Below are 16,504 nucleotides of genomic sequence, written 5' to 3'. Positions count from 1 at the left end.
CTTGTTTGCGCAAGCTACCAGACATATGTCGAAACGAGGACCGTCACTACGTGAGTCCAATTGTTACAACAACATTAGAGCAATGTAGTGTATGCCGATTATTTTAGAAGGTAGTGCAAAACATCACGAGTAATTTATCGAATGTACCTTATCTTCTATCTGTTTCTATCTCTCTATCTTTCCTCGCAATTGGACACACATTTCAAAGCTTCGAGCACGATAGTTTGCGATCCGATATCGGACAGCGAACGCGATCGTTCTATAAATAAAGCATCTTGAAGTCACGTTCGACGCGTAGCCTGACACCCTACTCTACAAGCCTACAAGCTCCGTTTTCGGCACCATCTTCTTGCCAGTAGTATCGTGGTTCCTGGTCCACCTATTTGCCTCGTTGCAATCAGTAATCTAGATATTTAATTCGCGATAAAGTTCCTTCTACAAATCTACCACCGAAAAAAAGAAATTCTTTGATAACCAGACGAATGACTACGATTTTTTTTTTTTTTTTCTGTTACCAATCCAGGCGATTGTCGGAGTCACAGTTCAGGCATTCTCTGAGCCGCGAGGGAGACGTCTTCTCGAGGAAGGACCCCGTGAACTCGTCGAATCCGGCAACTCCGAAAACTCCGAACAGTCCAGGATCGCACGGGACTCCGTCGAGAGAAACCGTGTTCGATTCCGGCAACGTCACCTTACCAAGAGGTAAGAAGAGAGTGTCGAACGATTGTTCCGCGAGGTCATCGTGAAACCTTGTCAAACTGCAAAACGAATCGTCGATATTCAAAGAGGGAAGACGAGTCCCCTGCGTTCTACGATCGTCATTGAATCAGGAAGAGTCTCGAAAATGAATTAACGAGAAGAACGCGGAGGGATTCGAGCTTCGGATTCGATCCAGTGCCAAAATATCTTTCGTTGCAATTTTCGCTTAAAAGAGCTGTCGATTGTCTAAATGAATCTGCCTGTATTGCTAACAGTGTCCCACTGTGAAAAAGCTATGAATTCTATTTTTCAAATTATCAGAGCTTCTGCGATGACGCGATAGGATCGTTGCTATTTTGTCACTGGTTGAAATATCACGAGCCATGCGAGAAAATGCTGAATGGTATTCAGTATGCATCTCCTAGTACCTAGCTGTTGTCGAGTCGTTGATAGACAGAGCACATCTTTTTTTCCGTGTACCTTTTTTCATTTTTTTCTGTTTACCGATTTTACCTCTTGTCTCTCAATATCAAATTTTTCGATCTCGTACTCTCTCTCTTTTTCTTCTATTCTATTTTCCAACCGAGCCCAACCTACTCTTAACAAGGAGAGCACCCAAAGCGATACTCCCAAGATCTTAACGAGTTTTTTGCACGCTGATAGATCGGTTTTCGATGCAAGCGAGCAAGTCGAAAGATACTTAACGTTACAGTTCTGATGCCCTTAACAATTACAAACGCCCGTAACAATTGCTTTCAGATAAAAGAGCATGAAGCTACTATCCGCTAAGTAGAGTCGCGCGAAACCAACGAATTCCTTTCTTTTTTTTTTTAATCATTTTCTAATTGCATAAGTCATAACGTTACAACTTGATTACTATTAGAAAGTAGTTGTTACGGTAGAGTAAGATAAGGTGCATTGGAACTTGAACGTTGAAACTCGACTATATTTGGGAAAATTTATAATCATCGAATCTATCAGGATGCAAAGGGTTGTTGAATTCATAGGGTACCGCTTCGAGAGCTGTCTTTGTCATTGAAACTATCTTTTTCTATTTCATTGCCTGACGATGTTTTTTGCAACTTTTTTATACTAACCCCAGTTGGAATAGATAAGACGGTTCATGTTTGGCACAGGTGGGTAAACGTTTCGGTGATCTTTTTGTCGGTACGATTTTCGATGTCAGGAGAAATTTTTCTCATTTTTATACCCCGGTGTAGAGTACGAAATGAGTATAAAGAGCGCTTTTCTAAGCATGTGTGCACGATTATTCCTCGCAGAAACCTACCCGCCTGTTGTCGTTCGGTTCAGAATTTTTCCTAATTAGTCAGATTAGCGACAGGCGGGTCTGGCGATCGAATTTTTCGTCCTAGATTGCGCGAGAAGCACGCGTGTTTGAGCATTAAATTACTCACAAGACGTATAACTCACACTTTGCCTAACATAGAACCTTCTCGTAATACGCAATAGTAGTAGTAGCAAGTTGCACTGTTGTTGTTGACTTACACAAAGTAGTATCCTATTAACACGCGTAGAGCAGTAATTCAATTTTTTTTTTTTTTTTCTTTTCTTCTTTAATCGAGCGTACACTAAAGTTCACAGCATGACTACACACGTACACGTCAGACATGAACACACACACACACACGTACACGAATACAGACACAGAGTGAGGAAATTCGGTTCAACAAACACTGTCCAAGATAGAATCCATTTTTTCAGTCAAAGTTCATGCATATCTAATTTTTCACACGTCTATCGTCGACTCTTCAATCAGCGATCGAAGGAAGGATGTTGTAGTCCTTTATTTTTTTTTTCTTATTTTTTTTGCCACCGCTGATCGATGAATGCGAGAGATTATATTTTCGGTACACGTGCATCGCCGACAATTACCTCGGTTCGCGACACTAAATTCCTTCGTTTCCTTTCGGCTTTCGCTCGCGAATTCTGTTTCAATGTCCGAACCGAATCGATAAATAATTGCAAGCCGTTACAGTGAAATTTTAACCCTCGAACGGTGAATCGGTGACAGGGTTGGTTTAAATCGAAGTTTAAGCCCTTTTGTATTCTCATTTTCTAAATTTATAAAATTGATGTATTTCTGGGTATCGCCGTTCGAGGGTTAAGACAAAAGGGAAGATATCGGAAGCTGTCGGCTATTTCAGAACTACGAATTTCTGTTCTTTTCAAGCTTAAATAGTTGCTTTTGCCTTCTTTTTTTTTTCTCTCTCTCTTTTTCTTAAATCACGAATTTTGAAACACTTAACACGCTGTGGTAATTTGTTACTCGTTCAGGCAGCTAAGATCGAAAAGAGTAGCGAAGCACGTGGCCGGCCGATGCAGCCGGCAGGCGGAACCGATCGATATCGGTGGAAACGTATATCGAAAATATACTCGAAATAATCGCGGTGGAAGGGTATTTTAATGGCACGTGTAATTGACGGTGTTTTCTGACGGTTGTTGCAGCGACCGTGCGAGTGACTCTACATAGGTGGCCAGACGGTAATCCCCAGTAGACAAACCAAGTTAGGTACTATGCTATACACTTTTATCTGGCGAATCTCACCTTCTCGTCGCTCTTCTCGTTCGGTATCATTATCATTTCTAATTGTTACGTACGCCGATGTCCGCGACATTCGACCACAAATATCCACCGTCACCAAACCTCGCTCAACCCCTTCTATTTTTCTTTCATATCATTTATAAAAAGTTCCTCGAAAGAAGGGAATCAAGTTTTATTTTTGTAATGTAATGTAACGTGTAAAGTCAATTGTCTTTTTTTTTTTTTTCAAATCATTGGCTGGGGAATGTGATTTTTTTTTTAAATTTAATTTGACCATGGTACAAAGGGGGTTTAATAACACCTTTACCTTCCCTGTTCCTTTCCTACTCGAAAAGTGGTACACCGACTGTCTCTGTGCCCTTTTGAAATACAGAAACACTGTAAAGAGCGAGAGAATTTCTAGGTAAACACGCAACGTGACCAGGTTCGTTCAGAAAAGATTGCGGAAAACTGTGGAGGGGCATGGTACTCGAGGAAATAAATCAGAAATGTTTTGTACGAGCACCATGTATCCTGTAAAATTTCACGCGATCTTTTTCTGTACAGCCTTTATACTTGTATTGTATCGTCCGCGAGGTTTATTAGCCATCGTGAGTTTTCTACTACGCCAGCAACGAGAATCGCTAGAGAAGAGAGCCGAAGAAACGCGACACGACGATAGTCGTCGATACGAAAATTCTACTAGACCCCGATATGCATCGTCGAGGACACGAAGCTCGATGAACGAACGTGTAACGATCGTTTCGCAAGAGCTATCGCGGGAAAGATATAAAGAAAAGACTCACATCCACGTCGAAAGACGATATTATCTCGAGAAATCGTATATACCACAAGGCGAACGAGCTAACCCTTGTTTGAGATGGCTGATATTTGTTGTGTTTTTAAGAGTTTAAAATAACAGCGTTTTATTACTTTTACATTGTCTCAGCATGCTTTGATAATGCTATTATATTGTATTTAATATTGTACATTGCATTACACTATCTCGATTTAAGTTTACACATTTGACGCGTTGTGATTTAGACACCTAAGGTGATATATACATATATATATATATATATTTATTTCGATGTTATCCAAGCGCGGTGGCTAATTTTTCGAATCCCGATAGAATCGTGTTTTACCATCACTCGGGATACATCGGAGAGCATTAATGCGTTTCTTCGATAAAGAAAACTGCACGAGGGACCGCCCACCACTCGCCTGATTCGCCTGTGCTTCAGCTTCGGCACAGTTCGGCTCGCGTCGGCAGTTTAGCCACGCCTCCCACCGTCAAGCGAGTGGGGGAAGCCTTCTATTGCCTGTAGTTCATATTATCAAGGGAAAGTATCGATGCTCGTTAGTGTACTATCGTTTTGGATATGAAAATTCTTTATTTTCACGAGGAAGCATCGAAAGGATTGGAAAAGTAAGCCATCGTGCCGCTTTCGAGTAACGTTTTTATCTGTGGAAATCCATTGGAAACCTATAACAACTTTTTCGTACGCATATAGCAAGCCTCTTTATTCTGCATGTAATCGTTCGACGAGTATATAAATTTACACTCGATAATTTGTTGCATTAATACACAATTGGAAACATATGTACACGTATGTATGTGTGCAAGTGTGTAAGTAAGTTAGAGCGAATGAAGTTTGAAGGTGTTCAAGTTGGAACGAGTGCGAAGAGGAGTTCACGTTTCGACGAAAGTTTTTCCTCCCGAAGGGCACGAATCGGATACCGTGGACTTTTTGATGGAAAGAGACGACTTGAATCGTGCGATGATTAATTAAGCCTCTTTGCCACTATCGGTTAAACATTTATTTTCTATCACAAAACAATAAACCGAAGAAAGATTTGCTGTAATATTAAGGTAAGAAATTGAGAATTTCTGACCAGCATTGACCCCTCTGGTACGAGGCTGTGCTCGTTACACGTTATCATAGCCTAAAAATTCTATATTTTATATTCGTATACCAAATATCACAATACGCGCCGGAAGGGAAACAGAAGACTTTAGTAAATGAAAGTTAGCGAAAACACGGAGGTTGTTGCGATATACCGCGAGGGGTTTAATCCTCTTTTTCTTTGCTTTTTCTTACACACACATACACAGGGAAGAGAAACGATTATGATTTTCAAATTCAAAGGAAGATTCGTAGTACCGAGAGAATGCGTGTAGAGCGAATCCGGTTAGGAACCGAGAAAGTCGATCGACAAAGTCTGTTGCTAAAGTTGTATCGTACTTCGTAAATGTTAAATATATTTATTGTTACTTTAAAAATAAACCTGTTCGTATAAAAAAGAAAAACCCGACTGTCCGCTATACGTTCCTCGATGGAAAGCTCAACTAAAATTTCTTTCAGAATTTCTTTAAAGAGAGAGTGTGAGAGAATGAGAAAGATAGGTAGATGGGGGTAGAAGGAAACAACACGAACACGCTCGATGTACATAGGTGGAAAATGGAAGGAAGGGTAACATAACGCTTTCCCGTGACACCGTGCGAACGATCAGAGACCCCGTAGACACGTTACCTGACCTGTTTTTTTCAGATAAAGTAGAACGGCAAGACGTAGAAGCGGAGCCAGCGCGAGTCAGGAAAGAGACGCAGGAATCTTTAGAGCAAAGCTTTACGCCGAGCTTGGCGAGGCGACTGAGCAGAACGTTGATCGAACAGGATACCGGAACCGGATCACGATCCCCGTACGAGACGCGATGCGGATCTCCAACCGGAGAGACGAGCAGTTTGCTGGACGCGTCCGAAGCCGCGGATCGTTCCGTGTCAACCGTGTCGGATCAGACGGAATACAGGCAAGGAGCGGGTAGCAGAAGCGGCGTCAGAAGAGCGAACAGTTTATTGGAAAGATCGATCGAGAGATTGGGATCCAGACGCGAGTCGCCCAGACGAAGCGTAAGCCTGTTCGAAGGGAACGGGGATCGCGAGTACGGTTCCGAGGACAGATACGCCGAGGGTGACGACTTCGCCGGCTTCTCGAAACGGACGGCCACCGGTCTGGACAAATGGTACAAGGACGCCGCTGGTAAAAGAAACGCGAACAAACTTCGAAGGGAGAGCTTCCGTTCGTACCGTACGGACAAGATCCAGGAGGAAACCGGGGACGGAGATAAATTGGAGTGCAACGCGGACAACGGTTCTATCTCCGAGTGTACCTCAGCCTCGGTTTGCGACTCGAACACGAACCTCCTCGACGCGACCACTTCCAGCGTGTCGGCCAAGTCCTACGAGAGCTCCTCCACAGAGTCGAATCCCTCCTCGAATTTGCTCGACTACAAATCTTCCGCCGCCTACAAGTCCGCCGAGCTTTCCAGGAACTTCGAGAACAGACTACTAGCGGCGGAGAACCTGATCAAAGAGTCCAAGCTGAAGAACCTCGTGCCAACGGGAGAGGCGAGTAAATTTGATCGAAACTTGAGCTCCAGCTACAGAGACACAGACAAATGCGAGAAGCGATCGTTGATCTCGATAGGGGAGACGCTCCCTGCGACTATTTCTAAACGACGAAGCTGTATCCCCAGTTTGAGATTGCGGTCCGGCTCGTTGACCAGGGAACCATCGAGTTCCGTGGTCGATCGAAGAAAGTCTTTCGCGGACTCGTTGGGCGTGGGGCTCGCCGCCCGCTCCGTCAGCCCGGAGAAGTCGCTGCTGAGTAAATTGTTCAAAGGCAGTGGAAATCGAGAGAACGAGGCGAAGGAAAAAGAGAAAGAAAAGGAGAAGACGCAGAAGTGTAAGCAACGAAGGATATCGCGTTTCCTTCGGCCAGACTTCTTCGATACGCCTAGGGAAGAGAGCCAGTACGCGAAGGAGAAGGAGGCGCAGAAAGCGGCGGAAAACGAGCGCCGCAAGTCTCGGTTCATGAGACGGAAAACGGAGAACGGCGCTGTGGTGGCACGGGAAAGCAGCGTCGAGCAGGAAAAGCAGCGCGAAAAGGAGCTGAAGAACGAGATCAATTCGTTGAAAAGGGACTCGCGGCTCTCGCGAGACGCGGAGGAGTCTTTCGAGGTGAAGAAGAACGGAGACGCGACGGAGGAGAGCTCAAAGAATGGATTCCTGCATTCGTTGGAGAAGAAACTGGAGAAACTGCGGTCGAACGAGCAGTCGGAGCAGTCGGAGCAATCGGAGGAGAAGAAGATGGCGGGGTCAAACGCGACGATGAACGGAAGAGTGGCGAATGATAATGCGCGAGAGCATTCTGCCCCGCCCGCCGAATCTTCGTCCAAGGAGCGTTCCTCCACCAAGAGGGCCGTCAGCGTGGAGGATCTCTCCTCGAAGAAGAAGACTGGCCAGAACTCGTCGAGAAGCAGGGTCTCGTCCGTTCTCGGTTTGTTCAAAAGCGGAGACGCGAAACAACCGGCGCGATCGCAGAACGCTATTCTAAGTAAACTGAAGAGAAGTCCGCCTAAAGCGACCAAAGCTGACGCGAGTCTGGCCGAGGATACCGTTTCCACTACGAGCACCAGCACCAGTGCGAGCAGAATACCGACTAAACTCGCGAAATGCGACTCCAAGGCGACGAAAAAGATTGCTGATACTAAGAAAACCGATAGAGGGGAAAAGATGGTGAGTTCGGATAAGAAATCCCCGACGAAGGAGGCACCCAGGGCGATCAGCGCGAAGGAGAAGAGAGCCTCCAGCGAGAAGGAGTCGAAGGAGAAGATGGTAGATCGAGAAGTGGAAGAGAAGGACTCAACAGCGGGAGAAACTGTGGAGAAACGATCCCTTATGACGAAAGCGAAGAAAACGACGCGGACCTCGGCGGAGAGTGGCTCCGCCGTCGATGCAGATAAGAAGGTGAAGAGATTGGTGAAGAAGCCCGGAGAAAACTCGGAAGGTGATTCCGAAGGAACGAAGAAGAAGAAGATTGTTCGGGTGGCGAAGAAGATCGTAAAGAAATCATCCGACACCAGTGAAGATAAAACGATGACAGAGGAAAAGGAGAAATCCGGCAAGATTCGAGCGAAGAAGAAGACTGTCACGCGGTCGGAAATGAATTCTGGAGAATCGAACGGATCTGATTCTGTGGCAAGCAACGGAAAAGCCAAGGAGAACGGGATAGAGACTCTAGATCGAAATGAAACGGCGGAAGAAACTAGGAACGAGCAACAGAAGAGTCAGGAATCGCAACGGCCGAACCGAAGCAACCTGAAGCTGGACCTGTCGAAGATCCCTCAACACTCCTTCAGGAACAGCACCCCCAAGAAGGACTCGCCGAAATCTGAATCGCCAAAGGTATCCCCAAAATCTACCGGTAACGACCCAGTTCCCGACAAGCTGATGGAGTGTCTGTCGAAAGTGACGCACCGCGCCAGCATCACCGGCAACAAAATCGTCATCGACAAACCCTTGCGCGCTAAAGATGTGGCCGAATTGAAGCGAGAGGTGACCGAATGCGCCAAGATCATCGAGAGTCACGCGCAGTCGGAGCCGGTATCGCAGCCAGTAGACCGGGAAATCGTCACGGAAGAAGTGGAATCGAAGCGAACCGCGCCAGAGGCTATTACCCCTGCGGTCCCGATAAACGATTCCATGGAAAAAGCCCAAACTCCTAAAGAATCTATTACACCGATCGATTATATGAACGAGTTGTTCTCTCCCGTGGACGAGCCAGAGAGTTTCGACTCCTGGTCCATCAGTTCGACCGAACTGAACCATGCGAGGCCGGATTTACACTCACCCACTTCACCCTCGCGTTTCCTCTACGCCAAGAGCGATAATCCGGACTCGGTAATCGAGCGCATACGCAGAAGGAGTTTCTACTCGCGATTTAACGACAAACGGAGGCCGTCGTTAACAGCGCCACCCCCAGGACTGAGCCTACCTACGAGCGCAACGTTACCGAGGAAATTCAGCTTCAGCGGACATCGGGAGCATCGGGATCGCGGTAGCAAATACGCTGGGACCGGATTGGGATTGATGTCCAATAGCAGGCACACCGGAGACAGAAGCTACAGTCTGTACGGTGACGAAGGTGTCGCGTTAGGACGTAACCGATCCCTAGATAGATCTAGGTACTCTGACACCAGTCCGTACGTTAGTGACTTAAAGTCACCGACGGAACATCTGCCAACGTTGTCGTCCTCTTACGATCCGCTTAGGAGGTACTTAAGGTCACCTACCTTTGATTTATCCGCGTCCAGGTCGAGATACCACAGCGCCGACTTCGCGGATCCTGATCTACCAGCTTACAGGACTCCTCCTCATCTGTCCAGTTTGCTGCTCAACGACCATGCCATCGACACCCACGCCACTTCCTCTTCCTCCTCCTCTCTAGGCTCCTCCACTTTGCCCAGGAAGTACGGAAGCACCCACGCCGAGCCGAAGACCATTCAGTACTACGAGGAACTACTGGCTCCTAGCAGCGTGGACTATCTGACATCCGCTAGGAGATCACCGTTGTCCAGCGAATATCTGAACAGATGCGAAAACGGATATTACAATGGGAACCTGGAGGCGCAATCGACGGACGCGAAACGGAAACCGATGATGGAATTTACCGATCAATCGACGGAACAGATTAGGTAGTTATTTCTTTTTATCTACCATTATACAAGGGAGCTTTTACATCGCGTTTTGATTTTCAGAAGCAAAACCGAAAGGGCGCGTTCACCTTCGACGACCACGGAAGCGGGGACCGTACCCACCGACGATCACAGTTAATTACATTTTGGAAAAATTAAATCAAAGATAACATGGACATATAGTTAAGAATATAGAACGCAATGATTGCCCCCCCCGTGAAAAAATTTCAATTCAAATGATGCTATTCAAACCTTTTTCTTTTTTCATTTTTTCGATTAATTCGTGGGTGGCAATCAAGAGAATGTTTCTTGTCGATACGAAGCATCGGTTAAACGGCCTAACCTACTCTATACGATATTCTGCGATCGACGATATTGAATAACGAATTATCGTCGTTGAATGCTTAATTACTTTGTTCGAAATTCGGTAGCCAGATTTGTTTGTTAAATTGAAAAGCACGCGATTGTAATTGTTTCTTATTATTACCGCTACAGCTACTATTATTAATATTAGTATTATCGTTACCGTTATTTCCGTCATCATGAATCATCGCACCACCGTCATCGTCAATCATCGCCATCGTCGTTGCTGCTATTATCGTGTCGCATAACAGTGTGTGTTGCAGATGTAACGACGTGCCATTGTATTCTTTTCGAAAGACTTTTTTCTTTTTCTCGTTTCTTTTTTTTTTTTTACGACTGCAAAACGCGCAAACGTCGGTAGAAGGATGTTGGCTGCAGTATTTATAGAAATATAAGTAGAAATATTGGCAGCTTACGCTAGCAGCGAGATCAGTACCAAAGAACTTAAATCCGGACAGCGTTAAAAAATACGCTGCGACGTTAAAAGAGCTAAATAAACGCTGCGATAAAATCGAACAGCGTGTCTCTGTTCCTTGCGTCGGCGTTGATCTGAAATAATAAATTTCTACGAACGAAAGAAACGACGAGACCGCCATTTTGGTTCTTCGTTTCGATCGTTCTACACCGAGACCGAGACTCGTGCTCGAAACGTAGCAGGTGTTGTGGAAACCTTTGACTGATTAGCCACGGTCTTCCGCTTGTTATGTATGCGTTTTCTATTTGTATTTTAAAATAAATATCGCTACTCTCGAACCGCATTACTTGTGCGTGCCTTCACTCCACCGCCGAAGCCTCGATCCGCCTACAAAATTTCAGTGAATTCAGGAAAATCCACGCGATATGGATCCTTTGAAATTACGTGTGTACACCGAGAGATTCGAGAAAGAAAAAAAATACATAAAGCTACAAGAAGAATTCGTCGCGATCGCGAAGAGTCAACCTTTGACCGGGAAATTTTACGCGAAACACGACGTCATACCGGCGTCCGAAGTACAACAAGAGTACGTCGATTTAATTACAAAACGTCTGATCTCGGTGCCAACGGATATCTATCAGTTTAGGCCGCCGTCTGTGAACATGGAGTACGATACATTTTTTAAAATCTTTTTTTTTCTTATTTTTCGAAACATTTTTACGCGTCGTTTACCGTTCGCAGATACGGCTGGTTCTCGAAGCCCTTGATACCTCGAACGAGGGATCCAAGGTTACACTTCCCCAGGCAACAAGCGGAATTCATCGTTAACGAGATTCTGATACGACGCAGTCAACGAGGTTTACCGGTTGAAAAATTCACCGGAATACCCTTCAAAGTATAAAGGTTGATCCACGTTATAGATCGCATCTTCGAGATCGACCCTTATCAATCAAAATTCATCATCGATAGATCGATTCAAATTTTATTATCGATGATTTATTTCAATGGTTTCAGCTTTATTTATTTATACGGGAGAAGCCCTTTCATCGATAGATCGATTCAAATTTTATTATCGATGATTTATTTCAATGGTTTCAGCTTTATTTATTTATACGGGAGAAGCCCTTTCATCGATAGATCGATTCAAATTTTATTATCGATGATTTATTTCAATGGTTTCAGCTTTATTTATTTATACGGGAGAAACCCTTTACGTACGGCTGAACAATAATAGAATCTATGAAAAGTAACGATCAGGAGCACCGAGAATCGAAGCCAAGACTTACGCTTATAACGATGATCGTTAAGAATTATGAATAGCTATATAGGATATAGTAAAAATAACCTAGAATTCGTGGCCAATAATTCGAATCAGGCTTTTCGAAAGACCCCTAACTGTGCCGAAGCGATCGTCGGGAAAATTCAATATCGATGTTGTGACACGACCGTCACCTGGCAACAAAAACCGACGCTGATCCCACTTCATGATGGTATAGTACTGGTAAGCGTGCGTACACGTTGCCCCCGAGTACGCGAGAAGCAAATACGTCGTACGGTGACTGGCCGTTTACGGGGATCAAATTTCAAAGTTTGCGTTCGCATCGTGAAACGTTTGAACCGCGACGAAAATGTTACCTGGATAAAGAGCGCAGTCAGGGAAGCGGCGAAGTCATGGCAGGGAAAGGTTTCTGCGTGAAGATACGATTAGAACTGCACGCGGTACGTATCGCATCCGTGTCTGCCGAGGAAGCCCGATCGATCCAAGACTACGTCGAACGATCGAAAACTAACGTTTCAGATAACGTGCCCGGGAGAATGGCTGTGCCCTAACGGCAAAGTAGCGCTACGAATAACCAGTCTCGGTTCTACCTTAGAATCTAACAGAGTATCACCGATTTTTCCACTATTATATCACAACGAGTTTAACTTTAAGAAAACTTTCACACGGCTGGCTGCTTTGACAGAGTTGCAACGGAAATTGGAGCAAGAGTTTCTCTACGCTGAATTGATACAATGGGTAAGCCCGTGCAACGACAACGCGGTCATCCTGGCTACATTCGAGACTAACTTGGCCGATCTACTCTACCCGGTAGTTAATTACAAGGGCCTGTTGGCCGGGATCGACGTCGACTTGCTCATGGAGCCGACCAGATATTTCCCCGTTGGTATTTCTCTCTCGCGATTCCTTCTCACGGGTAAAATGTATCGATCATTCATTACCGATCAAATCGTTGACGCAGGGTATTATAGCGCCAAAGATTGAGATCTCGACGAGAACGGTGATAGAGGAGGTACTTGGCGTTTGCTGCTCCAGCCTCGACGGAGCCTACGTGGTAAATCCTAAGACCATCGATTCCAAGGTAACGTTCTTGCTTTTTCACCTGACGACTCGTCAGCTTCTCGTCTGATCCGTTTTCTTTGCTCTACTTTTTCTTCTCTCCTCTTCGCATTTTCTCCTCGGGAACAGCGTACCTGCGCGCACAGAAAGCGACCGGTCAAAGGTATCATCAGGCAAAGAAAAGTCTGTCACAGCCGTGCGAAAGCCGCCAGGGTTCCAGCTTGCCGACCGTAAGTATCGACAGGTCCGATCGAAGTATCAAAGTGTCGTAAACACGTATCGAGCGTAAACATTTTCGCAGTACAAGGTGCGAGTCGAGTAACCTAGAAAACTCGTATCAGGGTGAACAGCCTCGTATCAACGAATGCTACCATCCAACGCGAAGAAGGTTGAACGATCGTTGCGAGGTCGGTGCTGGAAAAAGGAACCACCGTCTTTCCACTGTTTGCGGTAATCTGCACATCTTCGAAAGCTGTCCTGTCTGTTCGAAGTACAAATGTTACTTCTCCTGTAAAGACGACGATATCGTCCATCAATGCAAACAGAACAGTTTGAAAGACGTTCGAGATTCCCAATCATTTCCCGTATGCGATGATCGTTGTTGTTGTACCTGTGCAAAGGACGATGATCTTCTCTCGCGTGAATCGTACATCGCGTAAGTTCTAGCCATACGACTCACGATGTTCCTTTTAAACGCTTCAGACAGCTTTCTCTTACAGGCTACACTCGAAAGGTCCACACCTGTCGGGCAGTAAGGAAAAGGATTGCAAGGCGAAGAGGTACGTTACGTTCGGCTCGTTATGTTCCGGAAATGAACAAGGCGAGAAACGTTTGTAAAAAAATTGTTTAGTATTTCAGAGTGTAACGCTCTTTACCTGCAACAACCGGACGAAACAAAGCACGGTTTCTATAAAAATCTGGAACGTTTTTACAAAAGAATGCACAAACAAGCCAGGCGTCGAGCACAAGAAGCTAATGTCTTTTAAAAGTTGTCCACTGTTTTGTCAACAAATTGTCGATGTAATATCAAAGAAATCAATAAATTGGAAATACGTGGATACCGCCTGCTAGCGTTATACGTATGCTTTTCGTCCTAGTAAATACAGTGGAGTTCCTGGTGCTTTCCAGCCACGAAGAAGCACCGATCTTCTCAATAGCGCCGGCGTCCTTAAATATATACCACGGCCTTGTGGCGTCCACGCTCTCAATTCAACATTTTCGTTTACGTATGGGGTGATCGCGATCCAACCTAAACGATTGAACTCAATGTATTATTTGTCTCGTTTAGATTTCCATTGAAATCCTTAAGAAAACTTACCCGCATTGGACAAGACAACGTCAGCGGCAGATTGCTTATCGAGGCCAGTCACTTTAAATTCTTTCGACTCGAATTTCGGCCAAACTTTTAATCGTTCTGGATCGTTCGTTGGCACAACAAAGGCTTCGGTTTCCAACAATCGACTATACACTTCGTCTGCATCAGAGGTGTAACATATCGTTATGGGTAACCTGCTATTCGAAAATAGCGTACACCTAGTTTCAAAGTATATAAAATTACTTCAGTCGATCCTTCTCCGCGAGTACGTAGAATACGTGACATATTTTTGAGTAAAATACCGTATATGATATTCTCCATCCAGATAATCTAGTCTTCCTAAACCAGCCACGAATACGGTTTGTTTCGGTTTAAGATCAAATGTTCTTGGTGACATAGTAATCTTTGGTAAAGTTAGCACCAGTTCGTCGATCGTTAGCAAATCAAGTATTTGGTCCCTTTGTACAGTACCCGGAGTATCGTAGCACCATCGACTATCTTTATACTCTTCTTTAGATTCGTCTAGCGTAGGCTTCCTTGTCATAAACTTGTGCGATTCCTCTCCAAAAGGATCGAACGTCACGGTTGTTGATCTCTGGGAGAAGGTACGTCCAACAAAATCTGTGTAATTAACGCGCCAAAAATAACTTTCTTGTTGGTCGAAAACAACCGAAAAAACAACGTATGAAATTTGAAATACCTGTTAAAGTCGCGTACTTAATATCCCTTGTTTTCTTAAACTCTGCTTTTCTAATCTCTAACCATTCCTGTTTAGGCTGTCGTTCCTTTTGAAGTCTTTTTATTCTTAATTGTAGCCTCTCAGAACTTGGATATAAAAGTGGAAACTTTAATAAATTTAACGTTGTTCCTGGCCAAGGAGAGACAGTAGCGCGTGGTATAAGATCAATCGCTTGTGCTTTACAATAATCAGAATTTAATAAAGTATTGAACAAGGTGGACTTTCCAACATTTGTACAGCCAACTAAGTAAACATCACCTGCAATTTCAACAACGCTGCGAGTATGAGTCAGTTGAGAATATAACGATTTAAAAGAATATCTCTCCTGTTGAGATAAACACAGATTACATACCTCTGGTTGCCCATTTGTGTTGCAACTTGTTTATGAGTCGTTCCACACCAAATTTAGTCTGAGCAGATATAAGTTCCACGTGTGTAATATTCTGTCTTGATACTCCAGTTATATCTACAACTGTGTCTGTTAATAGCTGCTTGACATGGTTCAAGAATATACCAGAAGAAGAATCTATTGGTAGCAAATCAATCTTGTTGCCAACTAGAAATATAGGAGTAAAGGGGTGCAAGATACTTTTCAAATCTGGCCAGATGCTACAAGGAAAGTCAGTTAGATCTACTACCAAAATAATAGCACATTTTTTATTTTTAATTACTTTCAACAGTTTTGGATAGTCTTCTATCGATATGTTTACTTTTAAAGCTGCTTTATAATACTTTAAAAAGTGGCATCTTTGACAAATCATTAATTTCAAATCTTCTTCTTTTTTACGAGAAAACAATTCAGATGGTATAAATCCAGGGAATGCTGGATCTTTACAGTGCAATAACGCACCGCATCCACTGCACGGAATAGAGCTACTTTTAGAACTAGGATCAGATGTACCATAATTTTTGTACCACTCTGAATAGAGTGGAGTATCATCGTATTGTTCATAATCCATCATCCAATTTGGTGGAACTTTCCACAACTCTCCTTCTGGTAACGCATTGTTTGTGTCATTTTCCACGTCCTGTTCTACCTCTAACGAATTTCGATCGTTCGAATAATTTTTCTTTGCCTCTAAGTACTTTTCATCTAAAGAAGTTTCGTTTATCGTATCATCCAACTCTACGTCGTCGACAATTTCATACGAATCTGTTCTCGCGTATGGCATATACAAAGGTCCCGCTTTCTTATTATCTACGTTTGCATCGTGTTCTTCTTTTTGTAAGGATTCTTGATTATCCTTTTGCTGTACATTGTCGAGCATAACGCTATACACAGGCTCGTAAGCCAGCTTTTCAAAATGTAATTTTTCTTTGAACCGCTTCTCTTGAATGTACACTTTCTGACGTGTCTTAAATCCCATTCGCACTTTGTGCAGATCCAAATAATCGCAATACAATAATTTCTCACGTAGAGCTAGGACCTTTGGATCCGCCTGAGATTGAATATTTCTCGACAAACATTTCTGCTTAAAATATCGAAATTTCAAAGTGCGATAAACTTCTTGCGAATGTGGTTGATACAACCAAGGTCTAATTCCTGATATATACAT

General features: G+C 44.1%; 5 protein-coding genes across 10 annotated transcripts in view; 3 read left to right on the top strand and 2 right to left on the bottom strand.

The window, feature by feature from the left end:
* Positions 1-9,517, bottom strand: part of Rrp6 (exosome component Rrp6) — a 21,227-nt gene extending 11,710 nt beyond the window's left edge. The window contains exon 1 of one of the 2 annotated variants that reach the window (XM_034331090.2): positions 9,377-9,517. The gene's annotated coding sequence lies outside the window, so the exon portion shown is untranslated. The remainder of the gene's footprint in view (positions 1-9,376) is intronic. The other variant, XM_076692077.1, reaches the window with a different exon arrangement.
* Positions 1-9,981, top strand: part of Nuak1 (Nuak family kinase 1) — an 18,142-nt gene extending 8,161 nt beyond the window's left edge. For 3 of the 4 annotated variants that reach the window (XM_034330854.2, XM_034330853.2, XM_034330855.2), the window contains exons 10-13: positions 15-50; positions 524-702; positions 5,794-9,778; positions 9,842-9,981. In XM_034330854.2, the coding sequence (XP_034186745.2) occupies positions 15-50; positions 524-702; positions 5,794-9,778; positions 9,842-9,917 (4,276 nt within the window). In that variant the 3' untranslated portion in view covers positions 9,918-9,981. The remainder of the gene's footprint in view (positions 1-14; positions 51-523; positions 703-5,793; positions 9,779-9,841) is intronic. The other variant, XM_034330856.2, reaches the window with a different exon arrangement.
* Positions 3,470-16,504, bottom strand: LOC117607310 (nitric oxide-associated protein 1). The gene is made up of 6 exons (XM_034330870.2): positions 15,301-16,504; positions 14,910-15,206; positions 14,512-14,830; positions 14,213-14,427; positions 12,777-14,143; positions 3,470-10,943 (listed from the first exon to the last, which is right to left on the bottom strand). The coding sequence occupies exons 1-5, from the start codon at positions 16,502-16,504 to the stop codon at positions 13,968-13,970; spliced, it is 2,211 nt and encodes a 736-aa protein (XP_034186761.2). The 3' UTR covers positions 3,470-10,943; positions 12,777-13,967.
* Positions 10,980-11,877, top strand: LOC117607327 (uncharacterized). Its single transcript, XM_034330902.2, has 3 exons — positions 10,980-11,223; positions 11,298-11,459; positions 11,739-11,877. The coding sequence occupies exons 1-2, from the start codon at positions 10,982-10,984 to the stop codon at positions 11,455-11,457; spliced, it is 402 nt and encodes a 133-aa protein (XP_034186793.1). The 5' UTR covers positions 10,980-10,981; the 3' UTR covers positions 11,458-11,459; positions 11,739-11,877.
* On the top strand, positions 12,139-13,880 carry LOC117607318 (uncharacterized). Of its 2 annotated transcripts, none has more exons than XM_034330886.2 (7): positions 12,139-12,275; positions 12,355-12,717; positions 12,797-12,916; positions 13,024-13,124; positions 13,196-13,549; positions 13,614-13,673; positions 13,745-13,880. In XM_034330886.2, the coding sequence occupies exons 1-7, from the start codon at positions 12,228-12,230 to the stop codon at positions 13,878-13,880; spliced, it is 1,182 nt and encodes a 393-aa protein (XP_034186777.1). In that variant the 5' UTR covers positions 12,139-12,227. The 2 variants fall into 2 exon arrangements, with proteins under 2 accessions (XP_034186777.1, XP_076548199.1); XM_076692084.1 differs by having other exon boundaries at positions 13,753-13,879.

This window comes from Osmia lignaria, chromosome 14 (genome assembly GCF_051020975.1).
Source record: "Osmia lignaria lignaria isolate PbOS001 chromosome 14, iyOsmLign1, whole genome shotgun sequence".
In the NCBI taxonomy this organism is placed as follows: domain Eukaryota; kingdom Metazoa; phylum Arthropoda; class Insecta; order Hymenoptera; family Megachilidae; genus Osmia; species Osmia lignaria.
This window is presented reverse-complemented; position numbering and strand designations above follow the sequence as displayed.

What these genes read in the sequence shown, in the direction of transcription:
- LOC117607327 (XM_034330902.2), top strand. Translation starts at nt 10,982, where the DNA reads ATGGATCCTTTGAAATTACGTGTGTACACCGAGAGATTCGAGAAAGAA. An exon ending in CCGCCGTCTGTGAACATGGA is followed by an intron (nt 11,224 to 11,297) that starts GTACGATACATT and finishes TACCGTTCGCAG; the next exon opens with ATACGGCTGGTTCTCGAAGC.
- LOC117607318 (XM_034330886.2), top strand. Translation starts at nt 12,228, where the DNA reads ATGGCAGGGAAAGGTTTCTGCGTGAAGATACGATTAGAACTGCACGCG. An exon ending in AGCCGACCAGATATTTCCCC is followed by an intron (nt 12,718 to 12,796) that starts GTTGGTATTTCT and finishes TCGTTGACGCAG; the next exon opens with GGTATTATAGCGCCAAAGAT. An exon ending in TCGCGTGAATCGTACATCGC is followed by an intron (nt 13,550 to 13,613) that starts GTAAGTTCTAGC and finishes TTTCTCTTACAG; the next exon opens with GCTACACTCGAAAGGTCCAC.
- LOC117607310 (XM_034330870.2), bottom strand. Translation starts at nt 16,504, where the DNA reads ATGTATATATCAGGAATTAGACCTTGGTTGTATCAACCACATTCGCAA. An exon ending in ACACAAATGGGCAACCAGAG is followed by an intron (nt 15,207 to 15,300) that starts GTATGTAATCTG and finishes TTGAAATTGCAG; the next exon opens with GTGATGTTTACTTAGTTGGC. An exon ending in GATGGAGAATATCATATACG is followed by an intron (nt 14,428 to 14,511) that starts GTATTTTACTCA and finishes CTTTGAAACTAG; the next exon opens with GTGTACGCTATTTTCGAATA.